General features: G+C 37.6%; 1 protein-coding gene across 1 annotated transcript in view; it reads right to left on the minus strand.

The window, feature by feature from the left end:
• Positions 1–18,726, minus strand: part of trip4 (thyroid hormone receptor interactor 4) — a 275,020-nt gene extending 256,294 nt beyond the window's left edge. The window contains exons 1-11 of the mRNA XM_020928190.2: positions 18,547–18,726; positions 15,546–15,730; positions 14,107–14,231; positions 13,353–13,571; positions 12,722–12,800; positions 9,488–9,593; positions 6,277–6,492; positions 3,424–3,547; positions 2,786–2,991; positions 1,128–1,252; positions 401–492 (exon numbers count right to left, since the gene is read on the minus strand). Coding sequence (XP_020783849.1) covers positions 401–492; positions 1,128–1,252; positions 2,786–2,991; positions 3,424–3,547; positions 6,277–6,492; positions 9,488–9,593; positions 12,722–12,800; positions 13,353–13,571; positions 14,107–14,231; positions 15,546–15,730; positions 18,547–18,626 — 1,557 coding nt within the window. The 5' untranslated portion in view covers positions 18,627–18,726. The remainder of the gene's footprint in view (positions 1–400; positions 493–1,127; positions 1,253–2,785; positions 2,992–3,423; positions 3,548–6,276; positions 6,493–9,487; positions 9,594–12,721; positions 12,801–13,352; positions 13,572–14,106; positions 14,232–15,545; positions 15,731–18,546) is intronic.
• Between the last annotated feature and the right edge of the window lie 631 nt (positions 18,727–19,357).

Genomic DNA, 19,357 nt, shown 5'->3' on the forward strand with positions numbered 1-19,357 from the left:
TTTAAGGATGTAAAAATATACAGATCTCACGGTACAATATTTAGGAGTGGCTGATATAATTGTAGATGGGACACTTTTTTGCTTTTAATATATCTTGATTTTGGTGTGAATTATTTCTGTCATAATCCCCAAAATTCAAGTAAAAAACATCTCTCTTCATGTTGTCCGCACTGAAATGAATCATGGGATATGTAGTTTCCGATGTTTATAAGCTGTTTCTATTATAAAACCACGCATTTAAGCAACAATTTTAAGGAACTTGTAATCTGATATATTGTGACAGCCCACGATATTATTGAGAGACTTTTGATGATACAATACCACTCTATTTTGGTTATTGTTACATCCCTAAGCATGTTAAGTGTGCTTAGTGGAGGTAATTACTGCATATGTCACTGACCTGTTCTCTAAACTGCTCCTGGGACAGACAGTCAGTCACGTTCACGCAGCCCAACAAGCAGCCAGTGGGGTAGTCTTTAGGAAAGGCAGGCTCTGCACAGAAAATAAGACACTTCTGCTCATATACTCACCAAAGACATTATTTACCGTATTTTCCGCACTATTAGGCGCTCTGGATTATAAAGCGCACTGTCATTAAATGGTCTATTTTCAAACTTTTTTCACAAATAAACAGCACCGGACTTTAAAAGGAAACCCAACAGTGTGATGGGTGAGTGGTTTTGTTTGTTTGGCGCGTTCACGGTGACTCTGGGCTTTGTTCAGTTGTGGCGTGTAGGGAGGGTGCTGTCTGGAACCAACGGATTGTCGGCGTGTTCGCAGTGACTCAGTTGTTCAGTTTTGTCTAGAAGTGGCACATTGCACTCGCTTTTTTGGTTCGTTCCTCTGTTCCGTTCCTCGTCGGCGTGGAGTGATGAGTGTGTCTGCGGATGTTTGTCGCTGCGCAGTCACTGTCTGCTCCGTGTGTGTTTGCGTGCGCTGCGGGCGGGTAGTGCGGCTTTGTAGTTTACTTAAGTCGTGCTGGGACACCCAAGTAGATTTGTGTATAGGGCGCTCTGAATTGTGGGGCGCAGCTGTTTTTTGATGGGGTTGGAGGCTTAAGAGCGCGTCTAATAGCCCTGGAAAATACGGTAGTCTAAAATGAAATCAAAGTAAATGTGCTTGTGTACCTTTTCTGTAGATGTGGCGGTACATGTTCTCCACCTCGCTGATCTCCTGGGGGGTGGGCTTCTTGGCTGCAGCAGCGATCCACAGACGGCCGCGGTGAGATGTGTACCAAGTCCGGCCCTCCACTCTGTAAACAAATATTGTATGTTACTACGAAGTCCAAATGAAATGACACTGAATGGAAATATAATGTATTATATTATCTATGTTCAGAAATGTAATATATTTGAAGTATGACCGGTTTGAATGTTGAAATAACTGTGTTTCATAAAGATACAATGCAGGCAGTTTATGTACTGGTACTTAGAGTACTTTATTCCACTGAGAAACCACTAAGCTTGGATAATATATGAATGAAATATTATAGTACAGTTGTGCAGTTAATGAAATTTTAATTGAATTGAGATCCATGGTCGATGATCAGCTGTGTCTTTTTAATGAAGAAGTCTACAGCCAACCCTCTGTCAGTAACAGCATGTGGTCTGGAGCTCACAAATATTTTGTGATATAAACAGGACTGATTAAAAGTCTGCATTGTTTATATTTAGGACATTATGATAGAAAACTAAATTCAATTAATTAAGAAATCAAATCAAAAATTGTGTTTTGATGACGAAAAACAATAAAATGGGAAAACAGTTTCTTATTTCATTATTCCACTTTAGTGTCAAAACAACAACAACAACAAAAAAGATTTTGACCTCTATTTCCAATATTTAATTTAAAGTTTATTTAAACACCAATCAAAAAAACTGTCATCATGCCTATTTACAATTTTGACATTTTATTCTCTGGTTTATTTGCCCCGGAAGTTCTGCTGCTAGAAGGACTTACCTAAAAAATCGTTGCAATTTTGTGGACAAACATGTCGTCTTCTTTTATAGCAATGCATTTACTTTCACGACCAAGAAAGTCATTGTTTGAACTCCATGATGAGAAACAAGAAGCAGCGAGGCAATAAACTTCAACTTGTTCAGTTGACACCACATAACTATAATAAAAATAGTTCTTATTATAGATCCATGGTTGACACTGCAGCAGAACTTCCAGGGCAAATAAACCAGAGAGAATAAAATATCAACATTGAAACTGGCACTGAGACTGTTTTTTGATTGGTGCTATTTGAAATAAACTTTAAATTAAATAATGGAAATAGAGGTTGAAATCTGTTTTTTTGTTTGACACTAAAACAGAATAATGAAATAAACTGTTTTCTCATTTTATTGTTTTTTGTTCTTAATTAAAATTCAAAAGAATGAATGGTACACAGACTGTGATTAAGGAACTGATACTGTTTACAAAATAGATTCAATTATGTTATTCATCTTGTAACTACAGATCAGCTTTATATGAATTAAAGTTCAAATATTAAAAGATCTGTCAAATTTTCCTGGATCTGCGCCAGTATCAGAAAGCAGAAATATGGTGCATCCCTATTTAATGTTTTTCTGTTCCAATTATATAAAATTTCAAATAAAAATCAGATGGTTATGCCAAGACAGTTAGATTTACTTGAGAAGTATTTCAAAATACCACAACTGTTTTGCTTCTACTTTTGTGAAATTTGTGCATAGCAATGGTATTCTTACTTGAGTACATTATTTTCCCACCTCTGTCCCTCACAGAGACATGCCCCGCCTCTCCACAGTAAACACTGTACCTCTTGATGCCCCTGACGAGCAGAGAGGCCCAGGGCTGGTGCATGCTCAAACACCAGCCTCCATCAGACATCTCCTGCAGCTCTTTGTCCTGGAGCCGGAGTCTAGAGCGCTCCTCACCTCCTGCCCCAGCTCCATCTCCTGCCCCAGGCCTGCTCCCCGCCTCCAGGCTGCGCTTGGGCCCCTCCGAGACCCCCACATCCACCCACTGGAGACACACAGCATATTGGGTAAAGAATGGACTCAACTGGTGATGCAACATTCAAAGAGCCTTCAGCATATACGAAGAAAAATATACAGTAGCTGCAGTAACTGTCACAGTGCAAATGCCCTGATGTCCTGGCCTGGTTTATGAATAACTGCAAAATAAAGTCAGTCAACAAGTCCAAGAGTAGTTCATTTGACAGAATATCTGTCTAAAATAGTGCCTCATTAACACATTTAACACAACATTCTTAAATTAACATTGCCCCATGCTCTAAATCTTACATTTTGACATAATGAAATTCAACATATTTTTATAAACAAACAATAATCACATTTGGCATTTTGCATAATGTGATTTGTAGACTCATTGCAGTGTGTGTTTTAACTAATTTATTTAAATCCGGTGCATTATCTGAAGTAAAAAGTGCCATACCTCAGGTGCACTCTGCATGATGTTGGGGTTGACCAGATCTCTCAGAGGGGGGCGCTGTCCCTGGACTCTGGGGTACATGGGGGAGGAAGGGTCACTGTGCATGGCCTTCAGGGTTTCGTCCAACCTGCACAAACATGAACACATTTAGTTTATAATACAACCAGCATCCAATCAGAACCCTGTAGATCTGGCTTGTGTGAGAGCTCTCTTTTTTTGAATATGTTGGCCTAAATGGTATGATTTCATATTCAGTCTGTTGGTGGTGTTGTGGCACTCACAGGCATGTCATGTCACAGGAGTAAAATGACTGAAATTGTTTGGGGTTTTTTTGCTTAAAAGGTCCTATATTATCCAAAATGTATTCTTGTGAGTTAAGCCATGTTATAATGCTGCTACCACCTCAGAAACATGCCTGGAGTTGTGTTTTGTTTCATTTACATACATTTGAATAACCCTTTATTATTAGTCTGTTTACATCTCCAAACCTCACAATGTTCTGTTCTACCTTGTGATGTCATGAAGGGGTAGTTTTCAAGTTAACATCTACCGTTGACCTTTTGTTCTGTAGAAATAGGCATTTCCAGACCTGAATCCAAATGATTCTTGTGAAGGTGTATGGCCGTTTAAAGTTATTTGGGGCATGTGCAGAGCTAAAAATGTGTCATTCCTCAGAAATATTGTCATGTTCTTGTTACTATATTATAGACTCTGGCCATTACATTGTCCCAAAGGATTATTCCCTCAGGCCATTAATATAATAACCAGGGCATGATATAATAATGTATGGAAAATGTTTCATTAAGGATTTAATAACATGATTGGTTGTCGGGCTGTATTTAGTTTTAGTTGGTTAATCGGCCGATGGCGCCTTAGTAAAAAAACAATGTCTTTTGTCTCATTTGCTCCTGTAATCCCTCAACACACTTTATATGAACGTAAAGGTGGCAAACATGTATTGAAGAGAAATTAGTAAACTTAATCACAGTTTTAGGTGGGAATTTTATAGCCTGATTCATCAGCCGGTTTTATTTCGTTTCACTTCGTACAAACCGTCTGACCTCGATGTATTAGAATTTGTTCGCTCAATGGTAGGCGGGTACTTTTTAGCATTTAACCAATCGCTGCTATTTGGTCGTGACGTATGTAATGTGCCGCTAACGTGGCTAACTGGTATATTAAGCTTTTCCCAAATTCTGTAGGAAGAAGGACAATAACGTTTTTCCCCCTGATAAAATTCAGCAAACATTCTCTTTGTTCCGGTGTGAGATAGTATTTTGACCTCGGGGTGAACATAGCGCTATAGTAAAGTGACCCTCCATAGGATTTGGACTCCCCTTACTTTTTTCTTTAGTAGTTTCTTATCTGATCATTATTTCTCATGTCATTTACTTTTATTATATACTGCTACATATTCACTTTCTTTTAAGGTATTTTAAGGAATGTTTTGATGGACAATGACTTGGTATTTTGTGTTAATGTAACGTATTGTTCAAATTACATACAATTGCATAGTAATCTTGTCACTTTTTATATTGTATTTACATTGTTATGTTTTTTAGTTTGCCATGTTCAGATAATCCTTACTCATAAATCAATTTAGGCAATGGTTTGTAAGAACAATAACCTTGAATTTAGTCATGTTGTGTTATAATAAACATATTGGGGCGTCAGATTACTATAGTCATATGTTTCCCCTATTTAACTACTCAACTGATCAGCTCTGTCTGTTTTAACAAGATTCCAAATCATTAGACATCACTTTGATTATCTAACTTATTAATAACGACTTATCTCATTTTCAGTAAAATATGTGTTGAAACAACCAAGTCATTTTTAACATTCAAAAGTTATAATCGATATAAAAATGCATCAGAGTTCTTCAAAAAACACTTTTAAACATGTCAATATGTTTTAATTTGCAGATATAGTGTTAATATTCAAAGTTTTTCTATAGAATTCAAGGTCTTTATTAATAAAATATAGATTTTCATAGGGGGGTCAATATACCATAATAGGATTCTGACCCCAGAGTCAAAATACTATATGGTATGTTGACCCTGGGGTCACCTCACCGCGGGGTCAAAATCCTATACCACACCGGCTTTAAATCCTTGATCTCGGGAATCTTTGACAACATTGAATATCTGTCTGTTCGCTAATTGGCTGGTGCCCGAACTTGCACTTCCGGGGTTTTTGCAAACTGTCTAGTGTTTCCTGATTCCTGATCTAGTCGCTGGAGAGAAATGAAAATGAGTGGAGGCAATAGGTGGCGCCAGCCTGGCTAGGAGTTTGATCTGTGGTCTCATACAAATACTGTATGTAATTGTAAAAGTCAGTGTGGTCTGACTTAGTTAACCAAAATTTGAATGATTTTATTTTGATTTTAAGAATTTTTTATGAGACAACAGCAGAGAGCGAGTTAGCTGAAGATTTTTTCTTATCTTAAACTTATGATTCATAATGTTTATATAAATACATTGTTTCCTAGTGCTTTTTCTATATAAATAATAGTTTCTGCATGAACTCCCTCTGCCATAGTTGTCTTGTGAGTGCATTTTGGGTCAGATACACAAAGAAACGCAATAGTTGTTTGCGTTGTGATTTTTAATGTCTTTCTTATTCTGTAAAGCACTTTGAATTACTCTGTGTGCAAACTGTTCTATACACATAAACTTGCCTTGTTTAGTTTTGAGCGATTTTGCCACATCCCCTTATTTGTCGACTAATCAATCTGCAGGACATGTCTTAAAACAACCAACAGTTTCTTTAGTTGCCTAACTGATTGTTACTACATAACTGGATTTTCTTACATAACTGACTGCTCCACACTCTTAAGAAAAGCCCCATACTCACTTGGTGTAGTACTCCTTGAGGCCGTCTCCCTCTTCGATGACCTGTCTCCCGGCGAAGTCCAAAGTGATTTTGCGGTCTTTTCGAGAAGCGTGGCGGATTTCTCGGAGCTCTTCCTCTTTCCTCCTCAGCTTCTCTCGCTCGCCCGGAGACAGCCACTGATTGGAGTCAGCGGCAAAGTAATCTGACTCGTCATCCAAAACCTGGGTTCTCCTCACACTGCAAACAAATAGACTTGGACTTAGACAAACTTTATTGATCCACAAGCATAGAGTGTATAAAGAAGTGGACTAAGTGAGTGTGGCTAGGGCTGGGTATCGTTAAGAAGCCGATATGATACAAACCTCGATACACAGACCACGATATGATACACCTCGATACAGCGCACCTTCAATTCAAATCGATTCGATGCAATATATTTGAAATTCATTCGATATGGTTCAGTATAAAATACAAGTGGGACGAGATACAATTTCTACAATACGAGATGAGACATGATACTGGATCTACGCGAACGAGACAAGAGATTTTGACATTCTTCATAATAAATACATTTTGCAATCCAGTTCCCAATTTTGTCCTCACTTTGTTGAATATTTTTGCTGTCATTGTAGCAGTGCTTTTTGGGACTACAGCTTCAGTGTGAAATCCCTCAGTCGTCCAGGTAGAATGGCAAAAGGAGAAATTCAGTTTGTCAACTGGACAAAAATGTATTTGGTGGAATATGCTTCACAGCTCATGTGGGGAAGCTGGCCAAAGTTGACAAAGTAGGAGGCAGATGACACAAAAAAGGTGTCTTTACACAGACAAAATTTATTTTAAAAACAGACTTCTGAGGTTCACCAACAAAAGAACAAATAGACAAAAAATAAGTAACTCAAAGCAAAACACCAAAGACCTGCACAGAACTCTCCCTAATTGGTGACACCTGCTTTGCTTTATACTCCGCCCACAGGAAGTACCTCCCCCCAGGTGAGTATCCAGGTAACTCCCCAAAGCAAGTCCCCTTTCAAAATAAATAATATTAAACATAAACTAACGTGAATTTAAAATGAGACAAAGGTCCCACTTTGTCACAGCTCATCCAAGCTGCTTCTTCAGTTCTGGTCAAAATGCCGGCAGACACTTGCTTATATCTGCCTGAAGGGAGGAGCCAAATACATGGCTGGTGTTTCTGAAAAACTAGAGGATTTTCAAACCTACAAGCACTTTAAGACAAAAAACTAGTCTACCCAAAGGACAAAACACAGAGCCACAAACAAAGCAACGTGGTCTACTGCATTCAGTGTAGTGAAGACTGCAGAAAGTGCTACATTGGAGAAACAGAACAGCCACTTCACAAGAGGATGAACCAACACAGACGAGAGAGCAACACAGGACCTCAGTCTGCTGTACATCTCCACCTAAAAGGAGCTCAGTCTGCTGTACATCTCCACCTAAAAGGACCTCAGTCTGCTGTACATCTCCACCTAAAAGGACCTCAGTCTGCTGTACATCTCCATTTTAAAAGGAGCTCAGTCTGCTGTACATCTCCACCTAAAAAGGAGCTCAGTCTGCTGTACATCTCCATCTAAAAGGAGCTCAGTCTGCTGTACATCTCCACCTAAAAGGACCTCAGTCTGCTGTACATCTCCATTTTAAAAGGACCTCAGTCTGCTGTACATCTCCACCTAAAAGGATCTCAGTCTGCTGTACATCTCCACCTAAAAGGACCTCAGTCTGCTGTACATCTCCATCTAAAAGGAGCTCAGTCTGCTGTACATCTCCACCTAAAAGGACCTCAGTCTGCTGTACATCTCCACCTAAAAGGACCTCAGTCTGCTGTACATCTCCATTTCTAAAAGGACCTCAGTCTGCTGTACATCTCCATCTTAAAAGGACCTCAGTCTGCTGTACATCTCCATCTAAAAGGACCTCAGTCTGCTGTACATCTCCATCTTAAAAGGAGCTCAGTCTGCTGTACATCTCCACCTAAAAGGACCTCAGTCTGCTGTACATCTCCATCTTAAAAGGACCTCAGTCTGCTGTACATCTCCATCTTAAAAGGACCTCAGTCTGCTGTACATCTCCATCTAAAAGGACCTCAGGCCACTCCTTTGGGGACAGTGAGATACAGATCTGAGCCAGAGAAAATAGTTGGTTTGAGAGGAGAGATAAAGAAGCTATTTTTGTTAGGAAAGACAATTTATCTTTGGATAGAAATGGAGGCCTCAGACAAAGAAAACAATAGGGATAGCCAGGTCAGGCCCAGAGGTGTTAAAAGTTCCCATTATGTCCCTGAATGATTCTGCTAACATGACCCACAGTCAGTGCAAGTTCAATAGGCCTAGCTTACTAATAGAAACTGTAAACAAGTAGGTGTGTTACTTTCGGAGTAGTTTCATTGTAGTTAGCTCCTCCCTTCAGGCAGATATAAGGAAGTGTCTACCAGCATTTTGACCAGAAATGAAGAAGCAGCTTGGATGAGCTGCGAAACGTATTCAACCAAATACATTTAACATTCTTGTGCCATTAACTCCATTTTTGTATCCAATCTAAACGTAAAAACATGGGGGGAAAATCTCACAAGATAATTTGCAGCATGTGTGCACATTTTCGTGGCAATTTTGTCCTATCCCTGGTATAAAATACTATAAATACTATAAAATACTAAAAGTCTTTGTTAAACCACTACTTGCTCAAAGTTAATATGAAGTACATCCATTTTAATCATCAAAACAGTGAATATGTCAAATGTATTGCAATAAGTTTCCTTCCTTGAAACAACAAAGAACATTGTAGCGATGTCACAAAATAATGTTGTAAAATATATCAAAAAATACTCCTGCCGATATATAACGATCCAGTAGCCCACAAAATAGTCGATAGGGTATCATCAAATTGAACTATACGATATTTCACCCATCGTGTAGGGCTCCAGTTAAATGAAGATCACGAGGCGAGTGGTTAAAGGAGTGAATTTGGAGCAGAAAAACAATATAAACAATAAATTCCAAATAAGTAGCAAAAGGTAAGTGTCAAGTATGGCATAATTATTTAAACGTATAAGCACAAGTAAAAAGAAAAAAGAAATATATTAATAGAAAATATATCTGAACTATATACAAGAGGTCGTAAGGAGAAACGGTTCAAATATGAAATAGTGCTTGATCTGACAGAAGGTTATCTACTACATAAGGGTGAGTTGTTGTGTGTAGTATTGTATTTTTATTACCTATTCCTGTCATACTCCAGTAGTTTGTCCTTGTGCTGCACGGCCTTCTCCAGCCCAGCCTTCATCTTGGCCTCCTGATGCGGAAGATAATCTCTGTCTCCTCCGTCTGACAACACATTTTTAACACAGTGCCTCAGAATGAAACTTCTCTTAAAGTCACTGGAGTAAAATGATTAGACTTGTGTTTTGCTTAAAGGTCCTATATTACACAAAATGGACTCTCGTGTGCTTTAAAACATGACAGAATGTTCTTAACCCAACAAAAATATACAGTACATGCATATATTCTTTGTGATTCAGCATGGATGCAATAATTACTGTAATTACTGTATTATTTAATGTGTTGCACTAATCGGTTTTATATGTCTATCATTTTTTGGAATAAAGTAAACAAAAAAAGCCGAGCATCAAAAGCTGGAATGGGGTTATGGATGTGTAAAAAGAAAGTTTGCATATTTGTTGAAATATCATAATTACTTTAGTTTGAAAAAAGAAAAAAAAACGCAGGTGACATATAATATCTAGATACGTTACAGTAGTGAAATTTTAAGGTGAAAAAAAAAAAATCTAAATAATTTCTGACCAAAAGATTTACTGGACCATATACATGTTGTAAAGCATAATTACACAGTCATACGTGTTGTGTATAATGTGGAGTATTTCCAATATATTCAATTACATCAGGGGTCTCCAACCTTTTTTTTTCTGGTGAGCTACCTTTACAAAAAGAGCTACTAATTTTAGCAGTCACAAAGAAATTTAGAATAGGAAAGCGTTAGATACCTATAAAACATAAACCTTTATCTATTTATTAGTGCACAGTCAGGCATCAAAATGATATATTTAGAATGGTAGTTCATCAAATTTGAGTCATTCAGCACAATATGTATACTATATTTTTCAGACTATAAATTGCTTCGGAGTATAAGTCGCACCACACTATAGATCGCACTTTTTGAGGGAAATTTATTTTATAAAATCAGAAACCAGGGACCGACATTTCATCCTGAAAGTCTAGTTCTAGTAATAACAATAGAAGAGCAGAACAACAGGCTGTTAACGTCACATATGAACAGTGCTGGGGAATAACGGATTACATGTACCGGGATTATGTAATCAGAGTACAAATTATGAGTAACTGTATTCAGTTACAGTTGCTGTTTCAGTGAGTGGTAATTGGATTACAGTTACTTTGTTGAAAAGATTAAATGGATTACAGCGGCGGTATTTTCCTGTTTTCACATTTTGGGCTAAACCGGGACTAAAACCAGGACTAAAACCAGGTCTAAAAGCAGGAATAAAGCAGGACTAAACTAAGACTAAACTAGGACTAAAACTAAGACTAAAACCAGGTCTAAAACCAGGATTAAATTAGGACTAAACCAGGACTAAACAATATGACACTAACAGTAGGTGGACATAATTTAAAGCAGCAGTGATCTCGTATAAAAATCATTTCTCTATCAATAATATTTTTTATTTGCTTAAGTAAAGCAAACAAAACAAAACATCTTATGTTAAAATTTCCTAGTCTTTGCTTCTCTGCAGCAAACAGTTGCTTATTCATGGAGATTTGGGCTCAACAGACAATTTGAAGAGAACAAACATGAATTTTCAGGATGTGGTTGCTTCAATCATGTAGTTTTAAAAAACATGACAATATCAAGTAATCCAAAGTATTCAGATTACATTACTCACTTTAAGTAATTTAATGGATTCTGTTACAAACTACATTTTGGGATATGTAATCTGTAATCTGTAATCTGTAGGGGAATACATTTTAAAAGTAATCTTCCCCACACTGCATATGAACAGTTCTTCAGATAATTATAACATAAACAACAGAACAGAACAAGTTTACCAAACTCTCCATCTCACTCCAAATCACTAAATCCATTCAATTCTTCATCCTCAGTGTCACATCTAAGCAACTCCACGTCCTCTGGAGGTAAACAGAGCGCCGCTTCCTCTTCTGTGTAGCTGTCGTCAGACTCAGCATCAGTTCCAGTTAGAATTATTCTGACGTTTTTGAATCTGACAAGATGGTTACAGTTTACGTTTGTTTAAATTTTAAATTGTCAGTGATACAGAAGTAATGGTGTGATCGACTGACATGATCCCAGACTAGGGATGGGCATTCGATGAAATTTTCTTAAATCGATCGTCGGAAGAATTAACGATCGATTATCGATTAATCATTAACGTTTTTATATTAAAATGATCATCATTATTATTACTACCTGCACTACTAATCTGCATAAATAAATTCAACTTTATGATAAAATAAACCGTAACCACTCTAGAGCCACATCAATCCGTCTGACATTATAATGTGTTTAATGCAGTTTTGTGCAACTCTCACAGAAACAAAACTTAAAATCACATCACTAATTTGCATAAACTAAGCAAAGATAAAACTACAGCTCTTGTGTCGCTGATGTGGTTCAGTTTCTGTCAGATTAAAAGACACGACTCAGTGGAATACAGGTTAGTGTGACCAGATTTGCGTTTGTCAAAACCAGGACACCGTACGGGGGGAGGGAGATGGGGCCTCGTCATCGACATTGAGCGACTCTCACCTGGCAAAACTTTTTCCCACTGGACACAGAAACATATGTGCTGCTTTATACACTGTGCACATGGACTCACACTTGTCCCGAACGCAACGGAAAGTGTGGAATTTCTTGTACAAGTCATCGTTAAATACACATATGCACTTCGGTACGTTGCAGACTGACTGACTGTTTGTGTCTCGCTCCTTCTGATGCAGAGAGACACATGTACAGACCTGTTTGGTCACACTACACACAGCAACCTACATTCGGTTTGTCGATTAAAATTTACATAATCGATGAAATTCTTAATGATCAATTATCTATTATTTGAACCCTAACCCTGAATTACATGGACTAGATAGTGAGAATGAAAACAACCAAACCTGGAGTTGTTTTATTTCATTCACACATGTTTGAGTAACCTTTTATTATTAGTCTATATACATCTACAAAGCTCAAAATGCTCCATTCCATCTGTTTTTTTACCATTAGTTCATTAAAGATGTAATGATGCTTGTGTATGTGTACGGAGTTTAAAAACACAGTGGAGGACTTGCTACAATACCACATGATATCACAACGTGGTGTTAAATGTGCGAATGAAACAAGACATGTCAAAAAAGAAGGTCCACTCAAGGGATACATAATGACAGATCCTGAGACACAGATTTGTTTTTACCTCCCATGAGCTTCTTTCTAAGTTTCTGGCTTTTGTTGGAGTCTCTTTGCAGGATCTCTTGTTCCTCTTTGGTACACACCTGTCAAAAAAGAAAACAGACTGGATTCAAACTACAGATCTACAGGTATTGGTTTTTTCATGACCGATGGTGATGCCCGATAAGCTCTGCCCATATCTTTAGGCTGATATTTTTGGTCCGATTTTGATAATTTTCCTCAAATTATTTATTTAAATTTACTACGAACTCCCCCGCAGCCAGGTTTTACCACAAACAACAAACAGGGATTGATTGCTTAGGCCTTGGCATCTTGGATCATTCCTGCAAATTTTTTTCACACACTGTTGAATTTGAGGAATTTTTAATACTGAATTTTAAACACTTTGAAAATGTACACATATCATTTCATAAATTGACATTCTGAATAAAAATAATTCAAACATGCTTTTTCCAGAGTAAAAAAATTCAAAGTGACAAAATCATTGGCATTTGAACTTCAAAATCTGATGAAACAAATTACTTTCCACAATTACTCTACATCTTATTTAGTTTTTTTAGTTACTTTTGTGCAATAAAACCTTGAAATCACCTGAATATGAGCAGAATCAGTGAAAATAACTCTTTAGACTTTACCAAGCTCCCGCAGAACAGGCACGGTCCAGAGCCCTCCTGTTCGCACACGATGCGGCCGCAGCTGATACAGTTGTTGATGAGCTTGTGCTTTTGAGCAAGGCACTCGCACGCATGTCGTCCAGGGAGCAGCACCGCCAGTTTGTCCTGACCTTCTTTAGCGTACAGGTTCACAAACTTATTTTTCTTTTTGGTAGAAGATGAGCTGCCCATGTCTTGGCTCTGTAAATATAAAAAAGAATAAAGAATATTTATCATGTATTTATACCACGAAGTCCCATTGAAATTCAGAATCTCAAGTTAATGCAGTACAGAGAAGTAACCATTAAAGGTGGCAAGATACATGAGATTGGATCAACAAGAATGCGACAAGACAAGATTTTGATGTTATTTAGGCTATTATAGATACTTTGTGCAATTCAGTTCCCAATTTTAGCCTCGCCACTTTTGATTTACTTGATTTAATGTTTCTGCTGTCGCTGTAAGACTGCTTTTTGGGACCAAGGGTGTAGTGGGCGTGGTATGCCGGAGTACACCGTCCACCCACTTCTCCAGACGTGAGATATATAGATAGATAAGATATGTGAGCATAAATACAAAATAGAATCTTCTCTTTAGACAAAATATATAGTTGTGGAATTACTAAGACAGCTTTCATTTGACAAGTGAAACTCCATTATGGCCAAAATGTCTTCAACTTCCTCTAAATTCTCAGGCCTGTGTAAAGCAGAGATATAAGAGGCTGTCTTGTACTTACTCTGGCCTGATCGATGGGGGTTTTGACTGCCTCTGGCTCAGGCTCCGCTTGGCTGACAGGCAGGACCTCTTTGTTCCGACCCTTTCGCTTGGATTTTTTCTGAGATGTTGTGTCTGGAGGTGAATCTAAAAAATATAGAGGTAGATATAGATTCACTGTACAACAGTAAGATAAGAGAAGATCACCTTTATTTGTCCCACAGTGGGGAAATGTCAGTGTTGCAGCAAAAAAATAAAATATGCAATCAAAATTTAAGATAAATTATTAGACTATAAGACTGCACTTTTTGAGGGAAATTTATTTTATGAAATCAGAGACCACAAACCGACATTTCCTGTGTAAAGTCAAGTTCTAGTAATAACAATAGAAGAGCAGAACAACAGACTGTTAACATCACATATGAACAGTTCTTCAGATAAACTCTAACATAAACAACAGAACAGAACAAGTTTACCAAACTCTCCATCTCACTCCAAATCACTAAATCCATTCAATTCTTCATCCTCTGTGTCACTTCTGAGCAACTTCATGACCTCCGGAGGTAAACAGAGCGTCACTTCCTCTTCTGTGTAGCTGTCGTCAGATTCACCATCAGTTCCAGTTAGAATTATTCCGGCCTTTCTGAATCTCGACAGGATGGTTTTGGTGATGGTTTTCACTGAAGTTCAGGCTTTGTCCATCCATCTAGTGACTTCAGGAAAGTTTCATGGTGCATCCTCCCGGTGTCACAAGTTTCTCTCTCACTCCAAACTTTCTTTCTGCTGATCGAATACCGTTTTCGGCTGCAGATTTTGCTACTTGCAGCTAGTAATCTACAAAATATGCTTTAACTTCTTGGGTTCCTTTTAAGAAGATGGCTTGCAGCTAGCAGCCGAAACATGTCAACAAGGTCAACACACTGTACTGCATTGTCTTTAAAAAGAACCCAAGAATTTAAAGCATATAAGAAGACAAAATGAACATCTTTGGCTCTACAAAATATGATTTTCTTTTTTGGGACATTTGTGTACAGTCTTCTCAGCTGACTTTATACATTTTTAATTTTCAGTGGTACAGAAGTAATGGTGCGATTGACTGAAATGATACAGACAGGACAGAGGCTCTTTCTGCAAGAGACATGTGCGGTGGAGCATGCAATGATAGTGGTACAGCAAAAACACAAGTAACAGATACTGGCACGCAAGCACTGGAGTATAAGTTGCAGGAGCACCCAAACTATGAAAAAAAGTGTGACTTATAGTCCAAAAATATGGTACATCATTATGGTATCAGAATCAATTGTGAGTATCGAGTCTATTCATTAGTATCGAAATAAAGTTAAAAGTTTTAGTATCATGAAAAAACTAGTCTTGAACCCTCCATCACAGAGCCAGGGTATATAGTGTAACATAACAGTAACAACAATAGTGTATAAATGTTGGGCTGGTCATTAACAGTACCTGCGGCAAAGGGGACAGACTCTTTGAGGACAATAAGTCCTGCAGTGTCCATGGACGGTCTCTGGCTCCTCTCCCATCGTTTGAGAAGATCGTCAATGAAGTGTCTCTTTCTCCCATCAGTCCCCTGCAGCAGATCTCCCACATACTCCTCCAGCTCCTCCCGGTTTTCAATAGTCAGAATATACCTGGAATAAAAAAAGAAATGCATGGTTAAAAACAATGTTAGTTATTAGCAAATTTTAAGTATTTATGTAACCTTTTATATTTTTGTGTTTTGTTTGTTAAGGGTTTTTTTTTTTGGTCAATTTGGATGCGTTTATTACACTAAAAACATCATGGGTCCTTACTCTGAGCAGGCTTGCCCCTCCACAAACCCCATGCCTAAAGGAGGGCCTGTTTGTTTCCATGGAAATATTGTTCCTTTGGCTATAATATTCCACAGTATAACACAAAACGTATCTATCCCCATGGAGAATATTCCGAGGTATGGTTTTAACTGTCTTTTTCTATTAAATCATGCAAGTCATGAGTCACTATATCGACTTACCGTTCAATATTTGTAAGCTGGAACAATATATTTTGGGGCTCAGTGTTGATCGTGTGTACATTTTCTTTGTAAAAGTGGAGAGACTTGGGGTATTTTTGTTGTAATTGTTATAATACAATAAGATTTGAGCTGCAGAGGATACATTACGTCACTTCTATTCATAATTATTGGTTAATTCCACAATTTATTTGCTGCAGCAGGGGTGTTTCGAATGATACTGTCTATTATCCACTGTCATATAGTAGGGCTGTAACGATATCCAAGTCTCATGATACGATATCGTCACGGTATGATATTTATTCCAATATCGTGGGAAAGCTCATGATATGCTGGGGAGGCTCACGATTAGAGATGTAACAATATCCAAATCTCTCAGTACTTATACGATATTTATTTTGTGGAGGCTAAACAGCTAAAACTGTTAATATGCAACTTTTTCCTCTTAAATGTCTTGAAAAAACTTAACCCAAAGAACTAAGACTTAAAAGTGCTTAGAACTGTTATTTCTTTTTGTAGTCTGCACTGAAATGGAGCAAAGGATCATGGTCTATGTAGTTAACTCTGTTTTTTTTTTAGCTATTGCTGCACCATAACTTTTAATTTAAGCAAAGAGACTTGTGATTTGATATATTGTGACAGTCCATGATATTACTGTGACAAATTTGACGAAACAATATCACCATATTTTGATTACTGTTACATCCCTAGCAGCAGTTTAAATATTATAGTTTATCTCAACATTTCTCTGTACCAATATATCACTCTTCAAAATGTGTTATCTTGACAGGCTGTAACTTTAAGACAAAGGACAATTTCAGCATAGTTACAAACATTTAGAATTTTACTTTATACAATATGCATTTGTATCTTTATAAACTTTATACACTTGGTACAATTTTGGAAAAATGTGGCACTAATTTAACAGATTAACAGTTTTCAGAAACATTTTTAAACATAAGACAAGACATGATAGGAAAGTGATCATAGTGTTCACTATGAAACTTTTCAGTTGGGGGTCCGTCACCTGATTCCACAGTGTTCCACAGTATGACATTAAACAGCTCTACCTTACATTTACTCCCACTACAGGTGGTTTTATTGTTCAAAAATACCTACAAAAGCAACATTCTGACTGTGAGCGGGGTCACCTCTCCACAGATCTGACCTGTAACATGGTTTGGTTTAGTCTCCATAAAGATAGAAAGTTTAATACCATACTGTGAAACATTCCAGACAAAGCAATAACATCTCCAAGTATTTAACCGACAATTCACCAAAAAGTTACACCTATGCTTGTATTATTGACATAAACATCGCTGACCAGATTTTCAAAAATCTAAACTGGGACATACCCAGGCTGGGATGGCTGGTAATTAAAATTGTAAAAAGAGCATGTAACATTTAGGGGTGTGCAAAAATATTGAAATATCGATATATTGTATCGTTTAATGTGATGATACAGTATCAATACCATGGGCTACTGTATCAATATATCGCCAAGAGTATTTTTGGATATATTTAGCAAAATCATTTTGTTACAGTGCTACAGTTTTGTTGTTGGTTTAGCGGAAGGCAACTCATTTATGAGACACATTTGACATTGTCACTGTTCTGAGGATTCAAATGAGCGTGTTTTATATTCACTTTGCAAAAGAAGTGGTTTAACAAAGACTTATACTTACATATCACAGCTGTTATTTAGCCTTTATTTTACACTGAACTGTATCAAATCACTTTGGAATATATAATATTGAAACATATCGAATCCAGATATGCATTGCATCGTGGCCTTTGTATCGAGGTATGATTCGTATCGGCAGCTTCTTAATGATACCCAGCCCTAGTAACATTGATTCTCACATCAATCATAATCTGAGGGACTTTTGATGCTGCTTTTTTTTTTTTTTTTTTGCTTTATTGTCATTTGCAAACACGGTTTTGTGCATTTTGGGTTATCAAATGACTATTTATGCTCCTCTTCACTGTTGGTGAGGATCTGATTAGTGAAAAATTGTGATAGCCCTGTTTTAGTTCTGATTTAGATCTGATGTAGTCCTGGTTTAGTCTTAGTTTAGTCCTGGTTTAGATCAAATTGGTCCAAAATAGGGACACCTCTGACATTTCTTGTATAAAACTGGGACAAATCACTGGTTTTGTATAAATCTGCTGGGACAGGGAACACAGGCTCAAAACTTCGACTGTCCAGGGTAAACAGGAACATCTGGTCATTCTATATAAACATCGAACTGCAAGAACTTTTTCACTAACACAGTCCTTCTATCGTCACTAACTGGGTATCAAAGGAGTGCCAGAAGAATGAGAAAATGCTGTGACTAGCTGTAACGGGATATTTTTTTTCTGAAGCCTGAACATTTTCCTGTAATAAAATCATTGAGGTTGTAGTTGAGGTTAGCTCGTCATAAAGTGTGCTGTTCCATTCGTGCTTTTTCTTACTTGACAATATCCTCACAGGCCTCCAGTCCGAACCTGTGATGGAGCTGGTCCACGCACCACTCGAACAGCGCCTCGGACATTTTAGGATCTTTCTAAATGTTGTAAAAAGCGTGAATCTGGGAGAAATGTACCGGCGTCGTGTCACTTCCACAGTCACGCAGCAGGCATGGGCAGAGGTTTCCAGTCGAGCGCATAACAAAGTAACACATGCGCGCTTCAATATTCCGCGTAGCGAACACTGCGGGCGTGCATGGTTCCGCTTCTGAAATAAATGTTTAAAATAACAATCATAGCTCTATGAAAATATCGGTAATAATCCCTAAACAGTGTTGGGGAGTAACGGATTACATGTACCAGAGTTACGTAATCAGAGTACAAATTATGAGTAACTGTATTCAGTTACAGTTACTGTTTCAATGAGTGGTAATTGGATTACAGTTACTTGGGTGAAATAAATGGATTACACGGCTTTATTTTCCTGTTTTCACATTTTGGGCTATTCCACTTTTTTTTTTTTTTTGTAATTCCGCTCATTGCCGGACACTAAACCAGGTCTAAACGAAGTCTAAAACCAGGTCCAAACCAGGACTAAACCAGGTCTAAAACCAGGTCTAAATCCAGGACTAAACCAGGACTAAAACCAGGTCTAAACTAGGACTAAAACCAGGTCTAAACCAGGCCTAAAGCAGGACTTAATCATGCTGCATGGATCATGTCTCCTTGTCCTCTATCAATAATATTTTTAATACGGTTCAGTAAAGTCTGGGCTTTTTATTTTCTTTCAACAGACAAAACATCTTATGTTACAATT

This window comes from Boleophthalmus pectinirostris, unplaced genomic scaffold (assembly GCF_026225935.1).
Source record: "Boleophthalmus pectinirostris isolate CB_2022bp ecotype Guang Dong unplaced genomic scaffold, ASM2622593v1 HiC_scaffold_19, whole genome shotgun sequence".
Lineage (NCBI taxonomy): Eukaryota > Metazoa > Chordata > Actinopteri > Gobiiformes > Gobiidae > Boleophthalmus > Boleophthalmus pectinirostris.